This window comes from Manis pentadactyla, chromosome 6 (genome assembly GCF_030020395.1).
Source record: "Manis pentadactyla isolate mManPen7 chromosome 6, mManPen7.hap1, whole genome shotgun sequence".
Lineage (NCBI taxonomy): Eukaryota > Metazoa > Chordata > Mammalia > Pholidota > Manidae > Manis > Manis pentadactyla.
Genome location: NC_080024.1, coordinates 106,445,047 through 106,467,407, shown reverse-complemented (window position 1 = coordinate 106,467,407; position 22,361 = coordinate 106,445,047). Strand labels below are relative to the sequence as shown.

The following is a 22,361-nucleotide window of genomic DNA, read 5'->3' as shown; positions in this document are numbered from 1 at the left end:
TTAAAGGAATGCAGGTTTAAAACAAATGAGGTACTCCACATATGCTCACATGGTAGGGCAGTGTGTAGTGTGGTGAGTCAGGGCAGACTCTGCGTTCTAGGGCCCAGGTCTACCAGGAGCTTCGGCTCCACATGTAAGATGAGGCAATTTAAGTAGTTCTAGACTGAAAGTATCTTTAGAGCAGTTGTATTGCCTAGTATGTAATGCATGCTCTATAAATATTATTTGAATTAATAAACTTTAAACTTCTAAGTTATAAAAACGCTTTACTGAGAATCCTGAGAAACCTGCCACCTAATGTTTGAGGATACTGTCCTTACCCAACATATATTATCTATCACTGGATGTACTCCCAAAACAAAACAGTGTATAGGTGAAAAGAACAATGAGAAAATCCCCAGTGAAATGAATGCCTTTTCTAAAAATGGACGTATCAATTCACCAGTGAAGTCACCCTTCAGTGTGTATACACACACACACAATTCTATTAGTGGTTCTAAAGGGGGACAGGAGTTTATCTTTCAGCTCTTCCACTTATCAGCAATACTACCAATTTTCTTCTGCAAAATGGAGAATTATATCAAGGTACTGATATACATATATTTTTTAGTTCATAAAGCTCAGATGATGATTAAAAATAGTAAGAAACAAAGGAAAATCAGAACATCTGAGATATTAATAAATATTTAGCATTCTAGTTTTCTCTGTTCTTTGAAATATTTTCTGGGTATGTTCTCTGTTACAGTGTGGTAGGTAGAAGGGCAAAAGCAGTCTCAGCCTTCAAACAGCTTACAAAGAAGGCAAGAGAAGTATTTGTTCTACTAAGACACACGAAGTGCTAGAAGAGTTAAGTAGTAAGCCATCAGATCTTTGGGAGTAGGAAGGATATTCCAGCAGAGCCTTAAAAATGAGGAGGGCACTGATACTGGGGGAAGCAGGACAGGGTGGGAGTCAAGGTCTATTCTAAGCATAAGGCAAGATACGTGCAAGTTTAGGGCACATTAGGAAAAGACAGATTAGTGAGTATGAAGTGGAGATATACAACAGGAAACTCTCCCTACAGAGTATGAAGGGTCTTGAATGCAAGAAATAGTCACCAAACTTGTTAAAAGAGCAAAGTGATATGATTTGTATGCTACAAAATGAATTCTGGTGACATTGTTAAAGATGGATTAGGAAGGGAGGGACTGATGGCAAGAAAACAAGTTAAAGAGCTATTTCATTAGAACAGTTAAAATTTTAAGAGAGCTCTGAAAAAGGGCCAGGGCAGCAGAAGAAAGAGAAGGATTTGGTGGATGATCCTTCCACCAAATTGTTTTAATCAGATTAAAAAAATCACAAGGGAAAATGGTTCAGTTAAAAAAAAAAAAAAAAGAACTCAATACATAAAATGAAGATTCTGCAGAATCAGTGGGTCATCTGGATAAAAATATCCAGTAAGGACCTGGAAAATACAGAGGGGAAAATTTAGGAAAGAAGAAAAAGCTGAAAACAGGTCTCTGAGTCCTCATGCTCTAAATTAGTCTTCAGGCTCTATCAGGACACACAGAAACAGTCCAAAAGAGACAGGAGGTATAAACTTATTCATAAGGGTATCAATCAAGCAATTTTTTTTATCATGATGAGATTTACAATGTTTTTGCAATAATTTACAGTAATAATAATTAAAATAAGTTACAATAGGATTATTACTACTATTACTACTAAAAGCAGGAACAAATATCACAACAAATAATCAATGGATATGGATTACCATATAGTAATATAACTATGCTTACCATATAGTGCCAGACACTGTGAGTTTCTCTCAACATTTTTCTATAGATAATATATATATATATTAATAGACATATATAGGCTTGGCAAGTTAAGGAACTTGTCCAAGGTCATGAAGCATTTTTAAGGTATACAGTTGAATGATTAAGAACTGAACCATGGACTCCATGGAGAATCTGTGACTTTGAATCCTGGCCTCATTTTACCTGCACAAACTTGGTAAAGTTAATGTATCTGGGTCTTCTTATATGATTTCTCTTATGTAAAATAAGGGTAATTACAGTATTTAGCACAGAATTAATCCTGAGGCTTAAATTATACAAAACACATAATAACAGAACAATGTTACATAATCGCTAGCTATTATTAATTTTACCTTGCACAAGATGGGAAGTTCATAACGGCAGAGTTTTTGTTAATGTCTGTTTTATTGGAACAGGCATGCCACAATTAGGTGCTCAATAAGTCTCTTCTGGGTAAATGAGTATCCCATGAAATAGTGATATCAGGATTTGAGTACAGATATTGTGAAACCCAAGCCTATACTTTCTTAAGATACACTTTTTAACTTCCAGGGAGTTACAGTTCTGAGTGTAGACTGGAGGAGGAGAAAACCTAAATCACAACTTGAGAAATACCTACAACTTTAAGAATTAAGATGAGAAATTAGAATGAATAAATGAGACTGAGGGAAAAAATAGAGGAAGAAAGGTTTATAATAAGAGATCTAGGGTAATCATTCTTTTCTATTTTTCAACATGATAGATTTTTCAAATAAAAAGTAAAATTTTTTAAACTCTAAAAATGAATTTATTGAAGAGAGCAAAAGATGGGTGGTGTAGGAAGAGGTTGAACTCACCTCATACGCCCAGACACCAAATGCACAAATACACCTACAGCAATTCCTCCTGAGGAAGAACTGAGGTCAGAGTGAACAGCTTCTGCACAAAGGATACAGGGACCATACAGAGAAAGATAGGAGGGACAGAGACACAGTAAAAGCAGGACCTCCACCCCCAGCACAGCAACCTGCAGCAGGAACAGACGTTACTGAGGAACCTGCATACAGCTTTGCCTGCCCTGGGGCACAGAGAAAAAAAAAGGTTTAAAAGGCAACTAGGCTGCAAGTAAAGGAAGCTGACTTTCTGAATGAAATCACCCACTGAATGGTGGGGGAACTGCTGGAACTCTCTCTGGGATCACAGGTGCCAGTGAGCAGCACTATTTATGCTCCCCCGCCATTTTGACAGCAGAGATGGGAGCAGGGTCCAGATGTTCTAGTTGGCATGCCATCTCACCAAACCCCAGGACCCTAGCATCCACTAGCATCAGAGAACCCCAAAGTGGCCTCCCTGCCTGCACTAACCAGCATCCACTTTGACTCCAGCAGTCTCACCAAGGCAGCACCAGTGCGGCACAAACTGGGACACCCTGATCTATGTCTGCTTCAGCTCCAGCTGTCCTCTCAGGGCATCCCCTGAGCAAAGTGCCTCAGGACCCTCCAACCCACACCTGCTTCAACTCCAGACAGACAGCCAAAGCCTCCAGGCACAGGCAGTCTACACAGGGACATTCCTACACAAGGTCACTCCTTCAAGGCTGGAAAAGTAGTTATTTTGCCTAATTCACTGAAAGAAACACAAAGTCAAATAAAATGAGACAGAGGAATATGTTCCAAAGAACAAGATAAAACTTAAGAAAACAACTAAATGGAACAGAGTTAAGCAATCTACCTGATAAAGAGTTCAAAGTAACAGTTATACTTACCAGACTTGAGAGAAGAATGAACTCAGTGAGAATACAAAAGATAGAAAATAAAATAAAGAACCAATCAGACTTGAAGACTACAATAACTGAACAGAAAAATAGAGGGATCAACAGCAGATAAAAGGATGCAGAAGAATGGATCAGCAGTCTGGAAGACAGGGTAATGGAAAGCGCTCAAGATGAAGAGCAAAATAAAAAAAGAATCAAAAAAATAATGATAGGTTAAGGTGTATGTCTGGGACATCAAGCATTCTAACATTTGCATTATAGGGCTACCAGAGAAGAGAGAGGTAATGGGGCCAAAAACCCATTTGAAAAGCCAATGAAAAATTCCCTAGCCTCGGGAAGGAAACAGACATCTAATTCGAGAACACACAGAGGTCCAGGCAAGATGAACCCGAGGAAATCCATACCAAGACACATAATACTTAAAGTGTCAAAAATTAAAGATAAAGAAAATATCTTAAAAGCAGCATAAGTTCATCAACTGATTTTTTTCAGCAGAGACTTTACTGGCCACAAGGAAGTGACATGATATATTCCAAGAGCTAAAAAGAAAAAACCTACAACAAGAATACCCAGCAAGGTTATCATTCAGAATTGAAGGAGAGAGAGAGAGTTTCTCATACAAATAAAAGTTAAAGGAGTTCAGCATCACTAAACTGGACTTTCAAGAAAGTTAAAAGGATTTTGTTAAGTGAAAAAGAAAAGGCCATAATTAGAAGAAAATTATTAAAGGAAAAAGTTTCACTGGTAAAAGCAAACACAGTAAAGATGGTAGATCAATTACTTAAAGACAAAGGTAGTAAGATCAATTATACCTAAAAATTAGGGGATTCACAAGATAAAAAGATGTAAAATATGACATCACATACATAAAATGTAATGGAGGAAGTAAAAATGTAGTGCTTTTAGAATGTGTTCCAACTTAAGTGACATCAATTTAATATACCACTATATATAATAGAAACACACACAAAAAAGAGAAAGGAATCTAAGCTTAACACTAAAGTTGTCACTCACAAGGGAAGAGAGCAAGAGAGGAAGTCAGGAATAGAGAACTATAAAAAAAACCCCAAAAATGTCAGTAAGTGTGTATCTATCAATATTAACTCTAAATGTAAATGGTCTAAAAGCTCCAATCAAAAGACACAGGGTGCCTGGATGGATGAAAAGAAAAACAAAAACACAAGACCCACCTAATATGCTGCCTACAAGAGACTCACTTCAGACCTAAGGACACAGATGCTGAAAGTGAAGAGATGGAAAAAGGTGTTCCGTGGAAGTGAAAGTGAAAAAAAAAGTTGAGGTAGAAATATTTATTAGATTAAATAGACTTTAAAACAAAGAGTGTAACAAGGGACAAAGAAGGCATTACATAATGGCAAAGAAATCAATCCAACAACAGGATATAACTATAAATATCTATGCACTCAACAGAAGGGCACCTAAATATATAAAGCAAATATTAACAGACATAAGGAGAAATTGACAGTAAGACAATAATAGTAGGGGACTTAAACACCCCACTTACATCATTGGATAAATCATCCAGACAGAAAATCAATAAAGGAACAGTGGTTTGAACAACACATTAGACCAGATGAACTTAACGTATATACAGAACATTTCAACCTACAGCAGCAGGTTACACATCCCTTTCAAATGCACATGGAATGTTCTCCAGAATAGATCACATAGTCCATAAGTCAAGTTCTAATAGACTTAAGAAGATTGAATCATATTAAACATCGTTTCTGACCACAATGATATGAAATTAGAAATCAGTTACAAGAAAAAAAACTGGAAAAAACACAAGTGGAAGCTATGCTACTAAACCAATGGGTCAGTGAATAAATCAAAGAGGAAATACCTGGGGACAAATGAAAACAGAAACATAATGGATCAAAATCTTTAGGATGCAGCAAATGTTCCCAGTTCAAACAGGGAAGTTTATAGTGTTACAGGCCTACCTCAAGAAACAAGGAAAATCTCATAAACAATCAAATCTTATACCTCAGGAACTAGAAAAAGAATAACAAAGCCCATAGTTCATAGAAGGAAGGAAATAGTAAAGATCAAAATGTTAATAAATGGAAGTGAGACTAAAAAAGCAATAGAATATATCAGTGAAATTAAGAGCTGGTTCTTTGAAAAGATAAAATCGATAAATCTTTAGCCAAACTCAACAAGAAAAAGAAGGAGAATGCAAATAAAGTCAGAAATGAGAGAGAAGTACAACTGAAACAACAGAAATTCAAAGAATTATAAGAGAATCCTACCAAAAAAAAATATATGCAACTAACTGGACAACCTAGAAGAAATGGATAAACTCCTAGAAACATACACTATTCCAAGAACCAGGAAAAAATAGAAAATCTGAATGGACTTATTCCTAGTAATGAAACTGAATTAGTAATCAACTTCCACCACCAACAACAAACAAAAAAATCCCAGGACCGGATGGCTTCAGAGATGTATTCCACCATTTAACAAAAAGAAGAGTTAATACCCATCCTTTTCAAACTATTCCAAAGTATAGAAAAGGAAGGAATACTTCCAAAATTTATTCCACAGGGGCAGCATCACCCTGATACCAAAATCAAAGTAAATTACAGACCTATATCCCGCATGAACACAGATGCCAAAAAATCCTCCACAAAATACTAGCAAACCCAATTCAAAAATATATTAAAAGGATCATTAATCAATGTGATATACCACACTAAGAAAATGATAAAAACCATATGATCATCTCAATAGATGTTGAAAAAGCATTTGACAAAATTCAACGTCCATTCATGAGAACTCTCAACGAAGTGGGAAACATATAGAGAAAACACATCAACATAATAAAGCCCATATATGAGAAACCAATAGCTAACATACTCAGTGGCAAAAAGCTAAGTTTTTCCACTAAGATCAGGGACAAGACAAGGATGTCCACTAACCATTAGTATTCAACATAGTACTGGATGTCCTAGCCATAGCAATCAGGCAAGAAATTACAGGCATCCAAATTGGCAAGGAGTAAGTAAAACTGTCACCATATGCAGGTACCATGACACTACATACAGAAAATCCTGAAGACTCCACCGAAAAACTATTAGAATAATTGGATTCAGTAAAGTTGCAGGATACAAAATCAATATTCAGAAATCTGTTTTTATATACCAATAATAAACTAGCAACAAGAGAAATTTAGATTAGGAAACAATATCACTTACAACTGAATCAAAAAGGACAAAATACCTGGGAATAAATCTAACTAGGAGACAAAAGACCTGTATTCTGAAAATTATGTAAGATACCAATGAAAGAAATCAAAGATGACAAAAAAACAAAACAAAACTGGGAAGACATATACCATGCTCATAGATTGGAAGAACTAATATTGTTAAAATGTCCATGTTACCCAAAGCAATCTATACAGTCAATGCAACCTCTATCAAAATACCAATGGCATTTTGCACACAATTAGAATACCCCAAAATTTGTATGGAACTACAAAAGACCCTACATAGCCAAAGCAATCTTCAGAAAGAAGAATGAAGCTGGTGGTATGCTCCCTGATTTCAAACTATACTACAAAACACTATGGTTCTGGCACAAAAATAGACACATAGATCAATGGAACAAAACAGAGAGCCCAGAAATAAACTCACTCTTGTATGGTCAATTAATCTATGACAAAAGAGGAAAGGATATACAGTGGGGAAAAGACAATTTCCTCAATAAATGGTGTGAAGAAAACTGAACAGCTATATGCAAATGAATGAAAATGGAGTACTTTCTTATACCCTACACGAAAATAAAAAGGGTTAAAGACCAAAATATAATACCTGAAACTGTAAAAGTCCTAAAAGAAAACACAAGCAGTAAACTCTTGGACATTGGCTTTGGCAATTCTTTTCTGGATCTCTCTCTCCAGCAAGTGAAACAACAGCAAAAATTAACAAGTGGGTCTACATCAAAGTAAAAAGCTTCTACACAAGTGAAGGAAACCATCAACAAAATGAAAAGCCAACTATTTGCAAATAATGTATCTGATAAGGGTTAATATTCAAAATATATAAAGAACTCATACAAGTCAACAACAAAGAAACAAATAATCTGATTAAAAAATGGGTGAGGGTATAGAGTTGACTTTTTTTTCTGAAGAGGACATAGAGATGACCAAAAGAAACATGAAAAGATGCTCAACATCACTAATCATTAGGGAAATGCAATTCAAAACCACAATGAGATATCACCCTACACAAGTGAGAATGGTTAGTATCAAAAAGACAACAAATAACAAGCACTGGCAAGAATGTGGTGAAAAGGGAACCGTTGTGCACTGCTGATGGGACAGCAAAATGGTGCAGCCATTATTTCAATCAGTATAGAGGTACCTCAAAAAATTAAAAGTAGAAATACCATACAACCCCGTAATGCTACTTCTGGGTATTTACTCAAAGAAAACAAACAAAATACTAATTCAAAAAGATATATGCCTCTATGTTTACTGCAGCATTGTTTATAATGGCCAAGATACAGAAGCTACCTAATTGTCCATTGACAGATGAATGGATAAAGATGTGAACACACACACACACACACACACACACACACACACACACACACACAATGGAGTACTACTCAACCATAAAAAAGGATGAAATCTTAATCATTTGTGACAACATGGATGAACTTAAAGGGTATTATGCTAAGTGAAATAAGTCAGACAGAGAAAGATGAATACCATACAATTTCACTTACATGTAGAATCTAAAAAACAAAACAAAACAGAAATAGACTCATATACACAGAACAAACTGGTGAGGTAAGGTGGGGGGATGGGCAAAATAAGTGAAGGGAATAAAGAGGCACAAACTTCCAATAATTAAATAAGTCACAGGGATGAAAAATATAGCATAGGGAATATAGTTAGTAATATTGTAATACTTTTGTATGGTGACAGATAGTAACTATACTTATCACAGTGTGCATTTCATAATGTATATAAATGCTGAATCACTATGTTATACACCTGAAACTAATATATATTGTATGCCAACTATTCAATTAAAAAAAATACTTTAATAAAAAAAGTTTATTAAAAAAAGCATCATGAATGCTTTTAAGAAAAACTTCAAATATTACAAAGGTTGAAAATGACAAATTAGAGTCTCTATTCATTCCTAATTCCCAGAAATAATCAGTACTAGTGGTATCTGTACAATTTATTTACCAGTCCTTACAGATTATTTCAGGTATATTATTTCTGGTCCTATGCTATTAAAATTAAGTTGCAATATATGCCTCACACACATCTTTATGTCTATACATTTTTGACCACTGAGCATTACTAACCTTTAAATCTCTGTTTTGACAGGTCAAAGTTGTAACTGATTACTGGTTTAAATTTACATCCCCTAATTACTAGAAAAACTGAGTATATTTTCATGTATTATCTACTTTTGTTTTTTCTTTGAACTATGAATTTATGTTCTTTTGCAATGTTTTTCACAGATTATTTCTTTTTCTTTTTGATTTACAGAATCCATTTTACTTCAAGTAAAATAATTTTCTTTCCGTGTCAGTTAGAAAGTCTAATAGTTCATAGTGATTGCCATTTGAATATATCATATTAAACTTTTTTTCTTTCAAAACAGATTCTGATCCAATTTGAGTTTTTTTAAAATGTCAAATATTATGAATGTACAACTTATCTTTTGAATATTTAAACATCATTAATTAGGGGAAATGACAGCACTGTTAATTCTCTGTTATTTAATAAATAAAGGGTAGCTTGGTATGGATTAATTAAAATCATTTCTATTATGTCAGAATGGAAGAAAAGTTTGTGCTGGAATATAGGTATGGCCAATGTGCCAAGAAGCAATCAGGCCAATGTCAAAGGAAACATCAGCTCAGAGGTCTCCTAGGTAGGAGACCCTGAGCACCTGGTCTCAGCACCTTCCTCTGCCCTGAAGAAAGGCCAAACACCACTCAAGACATGTCCACACTCTCTGAAAATACATACCAGCGTCAGGTAGAGAAGAGCTTTCAAAGGGCCTGTGGCTATAATACAGGTTATATGAAGAGAGATGGAAGAAGTTAACAAAGCATTATCAAAAATTTTTTACCAGATATAGAGCAAGGAAGATAATTTGCCTGAAAAAAACTGGCCTAAGAATTTCCTTAAGAAAATTTCCTTCACAGACTGTACAGCATTAAAAATTACTTTTATCTTAAATATATAAAGCTGCAAAACACAATGTCTATCTATGATCCATTACATAAGAAAAGAAAAAACTTACACAGCATTTCGTTCCATGGGGTCAAGACATACTTGTAGCTATGTTCTGGAGCAGATCAACCAAAAACACTTTATTGTCAGGCACCTATTAAGATATCATACCACTTGCCTGTGTTAAGATGTAACTCCTTTGTGCCTCTTCTATGTCAACTAAGCTGGCATTAATATAATCATTGTCAGCATTTTGCAGTTTAACACGACTGTGATCATCTGAAATAGAAAATGATAAACCATAACTGTCATTTCAAATTTATCATTTCATGTTTATTGTAATATTAATGATCTAGGTATTTTAAAAATGATTGAAGAAACAAAAAAAAATTAGCACCACAGGAGAGCTGAGTCAAATCCTAAATTATTCCTTTTTTTCTTTTAAAGGAAGTACAAAAATATAATCCTTTGTTTGCTGTGTTGTTGGAAGGGAAATGCTTCTGTTTGTAGTAGACTGGCAATTTTTAGTTGAAAAAAATCGACAACAGTAAAACAGTGAAAGGAATAAAGCACTTAACTGCCTAAAAGTAAAAATCATTCAGATCCTTGGTGCCTAACAACTGGTAAGTTTACTTAAAAAAAAAAAACTGACTCAAATAGATGTGACTAGATTTACACGGTAATTACAATCCATTATCTTCATTCAACAGATATGCATTCAACTATTTAAATAATTTTAACACTTAACTACATTTAGAATTAAATGGTAAAAGTATTCAAATTCATATTTTAAATATTTAAATATTCTCATACTTTAAAAGACAACTAAAGATGCTTCATTGTTAAGACTGTTATAACAATTTAAATGTATTTCTAAGTTTTTAAAGGTGAAAATCTCATATTTAGAATTTATGTTAAACATGTGGCATACTACCTTATATCATTTTGATAAGAGAAGCACGACAGAGACAGAAAGCATGTGTATACCATCAGAATTAATATTAATTTAGAATCCTAAATACATAAATGTCAGAAGCATATAAGTGAGTTATAAAGTGAACACATTTGATGTTTAACTCTGGAGAATACATTCTATTATAAGCTGCCCCCCTCAAGAAAATCTATACTAAATATTCATTCTCTCCTCACTTTTAAACCCAAAAAACTGTTTATATTATCTCCATAAAAAAAAAATGCTAAATGGTTTCAGTTTCACACATCAATTTATCTGAGATGTTTCCGGACTAAATCCAAGACCTCTGTAAATATTACATGTCATTTGCCAACAGGAAAAACTAAGATCTTGTTATAGTAAATCACTTATACTAGTGTTCTCGGAAATATGATGTCAGCAAGCGCTTTTTTTTTTTCAAGTCATTTTTTTTAACAGTTTAATCACCCTTTAACTGTTATTCCATGTGAGATAGTTTTAGAAAAGTCAGTTAATTAGCAAAATAAAGACCATAAATCTCCTACATAACACATATCAAAGAATAATGTATGAACTTAGAGTGCCACACAATCCCTAAAATTCAAATTCCACTAAAATGTAATATCAAAGGAATGTATTTCCTCATGTAATCACAGAAGAAAAACAAACCCTAAAGGTTAATCATATTTATTGCACAATTCAAAAAAGAAATTTGGCCAACAGAAGCCAAGAGTTCCCATAAAAACTATGAAGGTTTCTCTCCAGGGAACTGGGAATTTGGTTATCTATATTCTTCATGTCACCATCCCTGACCCTTTGACAGCTATGGAGGAAATAAGCCTAGAAAAAGACCTCAGCAATTTTAGTTTGTTTTTAAGAGTATCTGACAGCCTGCCCTCAGGACTTTGAACTAGAATTCACTATTGTTTTCCCTCTAGCTTTAAAATCTATACCATGTCACTCTGAATACATTAAAGACTCCAAATCACACCACCATAAAAGCACAGATCTACATCCTGGAGTACTGTCCTAACCAGTGGGAAGTAGGAACTATATATGAGAGGCAACAGAAGGCCTGCAGAGCCTGGTCCTAGGCAGTGGCCCTGCTTCCCCTAACATTTACTCATGTGTCAGCAAAAGCAAAGGAACGCTGGATTTGAATTTTCTCTAGAAAGAAATTTTTTTAAAAAGAATTTTGCCAGCAGATAATGCTGAAAAGATCATCCTTGGGAAAAATGTAGCTATTTAGAACTGAACTGGCTACAAATGTTGGCTGACCTGTACTTTCACTTCAGGACTGATTAAAGACAAAACTCTCAAATACATTGACATCATTAGATATTTATTTTAATTCTTCTGTTCTTTTAAGATTAATAAAAACTTAAAAGTGTATATGACTTTTTGATTCAGAAGAGAATCTGTGTAGAGAAAAAACAAAAGAATTTCTGGTGTTAAACAAACGTATCATTTTAAAACTGTCTATAAAGAGAGTAAGTATACACATTTCAAGAAGTGAAACTATGAGAGCCTTTTTATGGGAAACTGTGACTTTATGATTTATATTCTCTAGCGAAGATAAAGAGACACAATGCTTCTTCTCCAATTAAGAATTACTTAACATATGGTTTAAAATATCTGAGCACGGACACAGTCCCCCTTAAAACCTGGGAGTCAAATATCTACTTTCCCTGCCCCATTACTATCAGCCAAAAATCTGTGATCATTCCAAACCAAACCTGTGACTTTTGATTTAGTGAAACAAACAAACAGAAAGTTACATGCCTTCTCCTCTCCCATAGTTTATTCTGTCCAGGAACCTCTGAAATGAGATTATCAAAATGACAGAGTTTCATAACCTTGGGGGTATAAGCAATAAATCCCAAAGCCCACAGTACCTTACCATTCCAAGCATATGGTTATCTCCCTCTTTGCTATCTTTTAAAGGATCCAGCAAAGGAAGAAAACTGAAGGAAGATCGTTCAAACCATACTACATGAGATAGCAAAAAGCAGCCAAACCACATTTCACAGGAAATCTTGTTTCTTAACCTCTAATAACACCAACAGCAGAACTGTTAACAATATACACTTTTCTACAGGGACATTATCAGCTCTTAATTCTTATCACCAAATGAAAGAAAAAATGCAATACCCAACAGAACTGTGGCTTATGAACTGGAGAAAAATTAGGCTTACTTCTGATTCCCTTCACCTCCCACCCTCAAACAGTATGTGTTCTGAGAAATGGTTTCATCTGCCAAGAAATGACTAGCTCTAGCTGCGGCCTGAGCTGACAATACAGATTAGCTTCCTCTTTCAATACTGTCATAATAAGCCTTTTTTCCACCTCCCCCAACCCCCACCTCTTCACCTACACACCTCCCACTCCCCACCCTCCCACTGGTTTCACTATATATGTTTATTTTAAAGATACCTCCATTTAGTCTTCCAAGTCACACAGCAGAGAGGATCCATAATCATCACCACCACCCTAAACATGTGACACCAAGGCAGAGCTCAAGACTAACATAAGCAGGGCAAGGAGAAGACCAACTCCATCAGCACAGCACAACAGATTTTCCCTTGCCACTCTCCCACTCTCAGCCCGAGAAGCAACATGTTTACAAATACTAATGTCCATATTTGTATGGTACTTCTCTGCCAAGAATGCACAGCATTTTATAGATATGTGAACCCTCCTCAACTCTACAAATACTTAAGGCACAAATATGACAGATTTTCTCTCATAAATCAAGCAATGAGACAAAAGCGAAGCCAGAACTAAAACTCAAGTCACCATAAGCACTATCATGTTAACAGAGAAGAAATGCAAACCTTAGTACACACAGACTACTCAGTATTTCACTTGTTTCCTCTGAAAAGAAAAATGTATTTGATGAATGATACCTGTACTGACAACATACAACTACAACCACTGTACAGGATTATTTAGTGCTATTATGTGTCAGGCACTGTATGGCACATCTTACTGGGTTACCTCTCTCAATCCTCACAACCCTATGAAGTTGATTTTATCATGCTCCTTTCACTGATACATAGGGAAATCAAGTCATTAGCCTAAAACAGCACACTAAAGAAGCACAATGAGAGATTCAAACATAGGTTTGTGTGACTCCAGAAACTACTTCCCTCACTACATTCTCTTTGATACATCAAAGTTGGCTCCTTTACCATCCTGCTAACACACCCTAAATTCTTCCTTGCATCTCTGTGGGTAAAGCTGCAATATTTCCAGAATCTCTCGCCTAGCCTTACTTCATCTCCCTATCAACAGGTGTTTCCAGTGGGTGGAGAGAAGTAGTCCACATCCATAGCAATATGTGATTACAAGGGGGAGATAGGGCATATCTGGAACAGAAAGGTTGGGTGGGGTCCCTTTTTGCAGCCAGGTCGTGAGAGACACAGGGAAGCAGAAGTGGACAACTGCTTGTAGGCAATAAATGGGTTTCTTCCACTTTATTTCTCCCTTTGACTGATTTCTGTTTCAAAGGTGATATATCCTGGGCTGGGACACAGATTTTTCTCCCTGGAGTTACAATTACCTTTGAACATTGTGCCTCACCTCAGGAAAGATTCTCATCTTCATCTCTGTCATATATACCTCACTTCCTTGAAGATCCAGCCTATGATTTATCTTCTCTAAATAGCCTCTATCGAACCATCACAGTGATGCTCTGCTACTCACTTTCAACACTCACAATGTCTACTCAACAAATGGGAGCCAGGCAACAGGGATATAAAGATAAGACATTATTTGTTTAATGCTTTAAAATAAAAAATTGTATTAAGTAATGATTCTTAGTACTGTATTGCATTCTGTGTTGTGGTAAGACAGTTGGCCAACAGACACCTGGGTAGCTAGTGAGATGAGCAGGCTTTGCTCCATAGGGGAAGAAAGAGAGGGGAAGCTACAGCAGAAGGCACAACATAAAGAATAAAAAGATGATGAACTAGCAGAAAGAGAAACCAGGAAAACAATTCCATTCACAATTGCATCAAAAAGAATAAAATACCTAGGAATAAACCTAACCAAAGAAGTGAAAGACCTATCCCCTGAAAACTACAAGAGACTCTTAAGATAAATTAAAGAGGACATTAATAAATGTAAATTCATCCTGTGCTCTTGGGTAGGAAGAATTAATATTGTCAAAATGGCCAACCTGACTAAAGCAATCTACAGATTCAATGCAATCCCTATCAAAATACCAACAGCATTCTTCAACAAACTAGAGCAAATAGTTCTAACATTCATACAGAAACACAAAAGACCCCAAATAGTCAAAGCAATCCTGAGAAGAAAGAATAAAGTGGGGGGATTACGCTCCCTGACTTCTAGCTCTACTACAAAGCCACAATAATCAAGACACTTTGCTACTGGCACAAGAACAGACCCATAGATCAGTGGAACAGACTAGAGAGCCCAGATATAAACCCAACCATATATGGTCAATTAATATATAATAAAGGAGCCATGGATACACAATGGGGAAATGACAGCCCCTTCAACAACTGGTGTTGGCAAAACTGGATAGCTCCATGCAAGAGAATGAAACTAGATGATTGTTTAACCCTGTACACAAAAGAAACTCGAAATGGATGAAAGACCTGAATGTAAGTCATGAAAAAATAAAACTCTTAGAAGAAAACATAGGCAAAAATCTCTTGAATATAAACATCAGCAACTTTTTCCTGAGAACATCTCCTCGGGAAGGGAAACAAAATAAAAAATGAACAAATGGGACTACATCATGCTAAAAAGCTTCTGTAAAGCAAAGGACACCATCAGTAGAACAAAAGGGCATCCTATAGAATGGGAGAATATATTTGTAAATGACATACCCGACAAAGGATTAACATCCAAAATATAAAAAGTACTCACATGCTTCAACACCCGAAAGGCAAATAACCCCATTAAAAAATGGGTGGAGGATATGAACAGACAATTCTCCAAAGAAGAAATTCAGATGGCCAACAGGGACATGAAAAGATTCCCCACATCACTAATTATCAGGAAAATGCAAATTAAAATCACAATGAGATATCAGCTCACACCAGTTAGGATGGCCAACACAGAAAGAATAGAAACAACAAATGCTGGCCAGGCTGCAGAGAAAGAGGAACCTTTCTACACTGCTGGTGGGAATATAAACTAGTTCAACCATTGTGGAAACCAGTATGGAGGTTCCTCAAAAAACTAAAAATAGAAATACCATTTGACCCAGCAATTGCACTCCTAGGAATTTACCCTAAGAATGTAGGAGCCCAGTTTGAAAAAGACATATGAACCCCTGTGTTTATCACAGCACTATTTACAATAGCCAAGAAATGGAAGCAACCTAAGGGTCCATCAGTAGCTGAATGGGTAAAGAAGATGTGGTACATATACACAATGGAATACTACTCAGCCATAAGAAAAGGGCAAATCCTACCATTTGCAGCAACATGGATGGAGCTGGAGGGTATTATGCTCAGTGAAACAAGGCAAGCGGAGAAAGAGAAATACCAAATGATTTCACTCATCTGTGGAGTATAAGGACAAAGGAAAAACTGAAGGAACAAAACAGCAGCAGAATCACAGAACTCAAGAATGGACTAACAGGTACCAAAGGGAAAGGGACTGGGGAGGATGGGTGGGTAGGGAGGGATAAGGGGGAGAAAGAAGAAGGGGGGTATTAAGATTAGCATGCATAGGAGGGGTGGGAGAAAGGGGAGGGCTGTACAACACAGAGAAGACAAGTAGTGATTCTACAACATTTTGCTATGCTGATGGACAGTGACTGTAAAGGGGTTTATAGGGGGGACCTGGTATAGGGGAGAGCCTAGTAAACATAATATTCGTCATGTAAGTGTAGATTAATGATAACCAAAAAAAAAAAAAAAAAAAAGCAGTTCCTGTGTGGTAACCTCCAATGAGTTCTACACAATGGTATAAAGGGCATATAAAAGTGTAGACAAAGGGTCTGTTTGTGTTTATACAGAGGATCAAAGCCTAATTTGGCTACCCCAAAAATGAACTAAGATACGATATGAAAAAGAACTTCCAACATCAGTACTCTTTGGAAGACTCATGCCAGAGGATGATCATCAAAAAACCCCAACAAAGATCCACGCACTGCCACAGGTGTAGATGCACTCATCCCACCAGTTCCTGGACTTGCCATGGGAATGAAGAAGGAGATATCTAAGCTGGCCTGTGCATACAGTAAAACAACAAATTTGACTGGATCTATACTGTTGGAACTCAACCAAGAAATAGGAGAAGTGCCTGTAGCGCTCCAAAATCTTACAACTACAGACTATTTACTGTTAAAAGAACATATGGGATGTGAACAGTCCCCAGGAATGGGTTGTTTTAATTTGTCTGATTTCTCTCAGACTGTTCAAGTTCAGTTGGACAATATCCACCATATCATAGATAAGTTTTCACAAATGCCTAAGGTGCCTAACTGGTTTTCATGGTTTCACTGGAGATGGCTGGTAATTACAGGTATGCTTTGGTTATGTAACTGTACTCCTATTATGTTGATGTGTGTGCACAATTTAATTAGTAGTTTAAAACCTATATATGCTGAAGTTACTCTACAAGAAGATATGTCAAAGAAATAATCAATCTTCCCATGTTTTCTTCCGCCTGCTACTTCTATAGCTTTTCTTCTTCCTTCCTAATTACAACCCTTAAATAGAATTTGTGCCTCATATTGAAGTTACCGACTATCATAATTCTTCCAAGTGGTAAAGATACCTCAAGACAAATGCTGGGCATAGAAGCCACAGGGCATAAATATGCAAAGAAGTAAAAAGCTAACCTTTTCAAACAATAAGGCTTCCCTCTCACTTACCAACTTTACATTTCCCTGTATGGCCCCGGAAGATGACTGGTTAGCCAGAGACGGGTAAGATTCCTCAAGGGAGGAACAACCTAAGACAGGCACAGTCGCAGGGGGGCCATCAGGTGAGAAACTGGGGATCAACAGAGGGGAAGCTTAGAACCTCACCCCCCGTTCTGAGAGAAATCTTTTGCATCCGTGGATGTTTTATTGCCCTTGTCTAGCTTGGATTAACACATAGTCTACAGGCACACACCTGATCATCTACATTTGCTCTCTTACAACACTAAACTATGTTTTCTACCTTTATCTTGTATCTACCTACCACTTCAGCATTTTATTAAAAATAATAATAATAAAGAGAGCAATGTGGTATCCACATATAAATCAAGTATAAAAATCAAACGAATATTCATATTTGAACTGATTGTTTATAGTTCATAATGCGTGATCAAAACCGAAAGTTTCTGTGATGACTGCCCTTGTACTGTTCACCATGTAACTTATCACTATGTAAGAATTTGTTCTCCATATAAGAACTTGTTCGTTATGCTTCAGAAGATTGGAGACTGACGAAAATTAGGCTTGGGGTGGACTAATGATTGTGCATTGAGCATTGACTCCCCTGTACAGAACTTTATTGTTGTTAACAACCATTTGATCAATAAATATGAGAGATGCCCTCTCAAAAAAAAAAAAAAAAGTACATACTTCCAATTGTAAAATAAATAAGTAACCATGATGTAATATATAGCATAAGGAATATAGTCAAAATATTATAACAACTTTGTATGGTGATAGCTGGTAGCTAGAATTATCATGTATATAAATGTTGAATCACTGTGTTGTACACCTGAAACTAATGTAATATTGTGTGTCAACCACCCTTCAATAAAAAATTATTATCTACAAAAAAAAAAAAAATCACAATGAGATATCAGCTCACACCAGTTAGGATGGCCAACAGAGAAAAGAATAGAAACAACAAATGCTGGCCAGGCTGCAGAGAAAGAGGAACCTTTCTACACTGCTGGTGGGAATGTAAACTAGTTCAGCCATTGTCGAAACCAGTATGGAGGTTCCTCAAAAAACTAAAAATAGAAATACCATTTGACCCAGCAATTGCACTCCTAGGAATTTACCCTAAGAATGTAGGAGCCCAGTTTGAAAAAGACATATGAACCCCTGTGTTTATCACAGCACTATTTACAATAGCCAAGAAATGGAAGCAACCTAAGGGTCCATCAGTAGCTGAATGGGTAATGAAGATGTGGTACATATACACAATGGAATATTATTCAGCCATAAGAAAGCAAATCCTACCATTTGCAACAACATGGATGGAGCTAGAGGGTATTATGCTCAGTGAAATAAGCCAAGCAGAGAAAGACAAGTACCAAATGATTTCACTCATCTGTGGAGCATAAGAATATAGCAAACACTGAAGGAACAAAACAGCAGCAGACTCACAGAACCAAAGAATGGACTAACAGTTGCTAAAGGGAAAGGGACTGGGGCAGGGGGTGGCAGGAAGGGAGGGAGAAGGGGAATAAGGGGCATAACGATTAGCATACATAATGTAGGCAGGGGGCACGGGGAAGGCAGTATAGCACAGAGAAGACAAGTAGTGACTCTATAGCATCTTACTATGTTGATGGACAGTGACTGTAATGGGGGGAATCTAGTAACCACAGTATTGCTTATGTAACTGTGTAGTAGTGATACCAAAAAAAAAAAGTCTACACACATTAACTGAAACGGAAATGAGAAAGGGAAGATCACTACCAGCACCAGAGAAATACAAAGAATTATGATAGAATACTATGAAAAATTATATACTAACAAAATGGTAACCTAGAAGAAATGAACAACTTTCTAGAAAAATACAACCTTCCAAGACTAGCCCAGGAAGAAACAGAAAATCTCAACAGACCAATTACCACCAATGAAATTGAACTGGTAATCAAAAAACACCAGCAATGAAATTGAACTGGTAATCAAAAGAACAAAACACCCATACCAGATGGCCTCACTGCCGAATTTTATCAGACATTTAGAGAATGTCTGATAAAATAGAGAATGTCCTCCTTAAAAGTTTTCCAAAAAGTAGAAGAGGAGGGAATACTTCCAAACTCATTCTATGAAGCCAGCATCACTCTAATACTAAAACCAGGCAAAGACACCACAATAAAAAAAAAGGAATGGATGGATGCAAAGAGAAGTTTCCAGGTTGTAAAATATGATGTTGAAGAGTTACTAAAATTTTTTTCTAATTAAAATCTCTTTCTACAGAATTGAAGGCAAGACCTTCTGAGACTGGTGAGAAAGGGGGTAGGGTTTGAGAGATGGCTATTCAGGTGAGAGCAGCACAGAATGGTAGTGGGCTGGAGAAGAGCACAGACAAGTAAGTGAGGCGCACACACACTCAGCCCAGAGTTAGATAAGCTGAATGACTGATTATCCCAGGTTGGGGTTTCACAGGGTAAGTAGAATTAAAGATCCAAAGAGATTATTTCATATATAAGAACAGCAGGAAACTTATTAAGTAATAAGTAGAGTAGGGAAGGAATAATGTACTGTAGCAAATGAAAAAGTAAAAGAACTAAATATCCTGATGAAGTCAAAGAGCTGGACTGTCAGAAAGTAGCCCTCCAAGTAGCAGCATTTAAGATATTAGGAGTGAAGACAACTGAAGGTTGAGGGTGAAATGGTCTAGAACTCTAAGGTTGTGTCATATGGTTTCACAGAGACCTGACATCAGCTGGGAGGATGGAGGCGCAGCACTGGGAGAGAGGAAAAAGGGAAAGAGTGAATGGCATGCCTGACATTTAGCAAATGTGTGAGAAGAAGCTGTAGGACAGGAACTGACTACCAAGTCAGGAGAAGATAGATACAAGAACAATAATGGGATGTGTGTGCACAGCACAAGCCTCTGAGGAGATTTTAATTTACCAGTTGAAGAGTAATGACTTAGACTAGGGAACACTGTGGTTATGTGGGAAGCAAGAATGAACAGCTTCCACTGAGAGAGACAAAGACAGTTCACTCAAGGGAGAGCCAGGCTTAAACTAGGACTGGGAGAGGGCTCAGTGAGTGGCATGCTTATGGCAGAGTGCAGCTACAGGGGGCAGTGTAGAAATGGTGGAAAGAAAGACAGTAGGGGGCCCAGGTGGCAGGATGAGACATCATGCAGCATCTCTTCCAAGGAAGAAACACCTCCTCCTAATACTAGACACTGACCCAAGGTGAATGGCTCTCTTCCTGAGAAGACATATGCAGTACGACAAACCTGAGCTAATGGTGATGGAGACGGGGCAGATAAATACACTGTAACAGAGGTCTTCCGGTGGCCTTCAACTAGACATGTCCAACAGGCAGCTGGGTACAGAAGTTGAATGCTTAGGAGATAAATCACAAGTTTTAACTTATGTACTTAGAGTAAGTTGCAAATGTCTACTTTTAAAAGTGTCTCAGTTCTAATTTTTACATGTTCCTCCATTTACTTCAATTTGACAAAATTAATGAGATTCAAATGTAGTTTATCAAGTCCAATGATTATAATTACAACAGATATGTAAAAACTAAAGGCAACTGGGGATGAAGGAGGGAGGGAGGCCACAGAAGGGCAGTGGAGGGATATTTTGACAGAACCTTCCCATTGGCCTGAGTCTAGACTGTGGTGATCAGAGAAACCTACACATATGATAAATCTGCACAGAACTAAACACATCCACATGAGTGCAACTATGACTAGAGAAATCTGAATGGATTATATATGTCAGTTTCCTAGTTGGGCTATTTTACTATAGTTACGCAAGATATTAGCATTGGCGGAAACCGTGAGAAGGCTCTGGATATTATTTCTTAAAATTGCATGCAAATCTACAATTATTAAAATATAAAAATTTTTTTAATTAAAAGCAAGATGTACAACTGGAAAACACTGTCTTCAAAGCTCATCATAGGGAGTGAAGGGCATCTAAATATTGGATCTACTACCCACACCCCCATTCCCTGAACACACACCCACACTTAACTGTTGCCATGGGAAGCAAGAGGTGTCAGAGGAAGTCTGTCATATCTTCCAGTACGCTGAAGAGTGGAAAACCACTCTCCTCCAGCTTCTATTTTTACAAACACTCCTAATTTGTAAGGGAAAAAGCACTTAAGAGAAACATAATATTTAGTAAGTAATTTGTAATACATATGAAATACTTTAAGAGATTACTTCTCATTTGATTTGTCAAAATCAGCTAGTATACTCTTCATGGAAATGTACTTGGTCAAAAAAAAAATTTTGTTCATTTAAGAATAAAAATATGGACTTATTTACTCCAGTTGATAAATTTTCAGTGGTATATCCATACCCCCAGCAAGGAATATAACATCTATAAAGGTATATAGTCTGTGACTTTGAAAAGAGTGAGAGTTTTCAGGCTCTACAGGAGATCTTGGCATGTTGGCACCATACCTTCATCAACTATAGGAACCATAAGCAAGCAGAAAATGCCAATAGATTCAGTATTTTTTTTTAAAAGTCCCTACTAACAAGCAGCCATAAAGAGAGTATCTATGTTTAGCCACTAAAATCAAACATGGGAAAACATTTTGAAGAAGTAAAGCAGCCCAATTTAATATCTGAACAAGTGGTGTCAATCAGAACAAAAGATAAAATTACCTCATGATTAACACATTAACACCCTGGTATTACAATTGCTTACAAAATTGTGTGTGTGTGTGCACAGATCACAATCTAAATGTCCAACCACAGGGGAACTGTTACTTAAAAGAATAGCATATCCAAA

At 36.5% G+C, this 22,361-nt stretch overlaps 1 protein-coding gene across 3 annotated transcripts in view; it reads right to left on the bottom strand.

Moving 5' to 3' along the window:
* PTPN2 (protein tyrosine phosphatase non-receptor type 2) overlaps window positions 1–22,361 on the bottom strand; it is a 116,782-nt gene that overhangs the window by 37,319 nt on the left and 57,102 nt on the right. For all 3 annotated transcript variants that reach the window (XM_036897253.2, XM_036897254.2, XM_036897255.2), the window contains exon 3: window positions 9,957–10,057. In XM_036897253.2, the coding sequence (XP_036753148.2) occupies window positions 9,957–10,057 (101 nt within the window). The remainder of the gene's footprint in view (window positions 1–9,956; window positions 10,058–22,361) is intronic.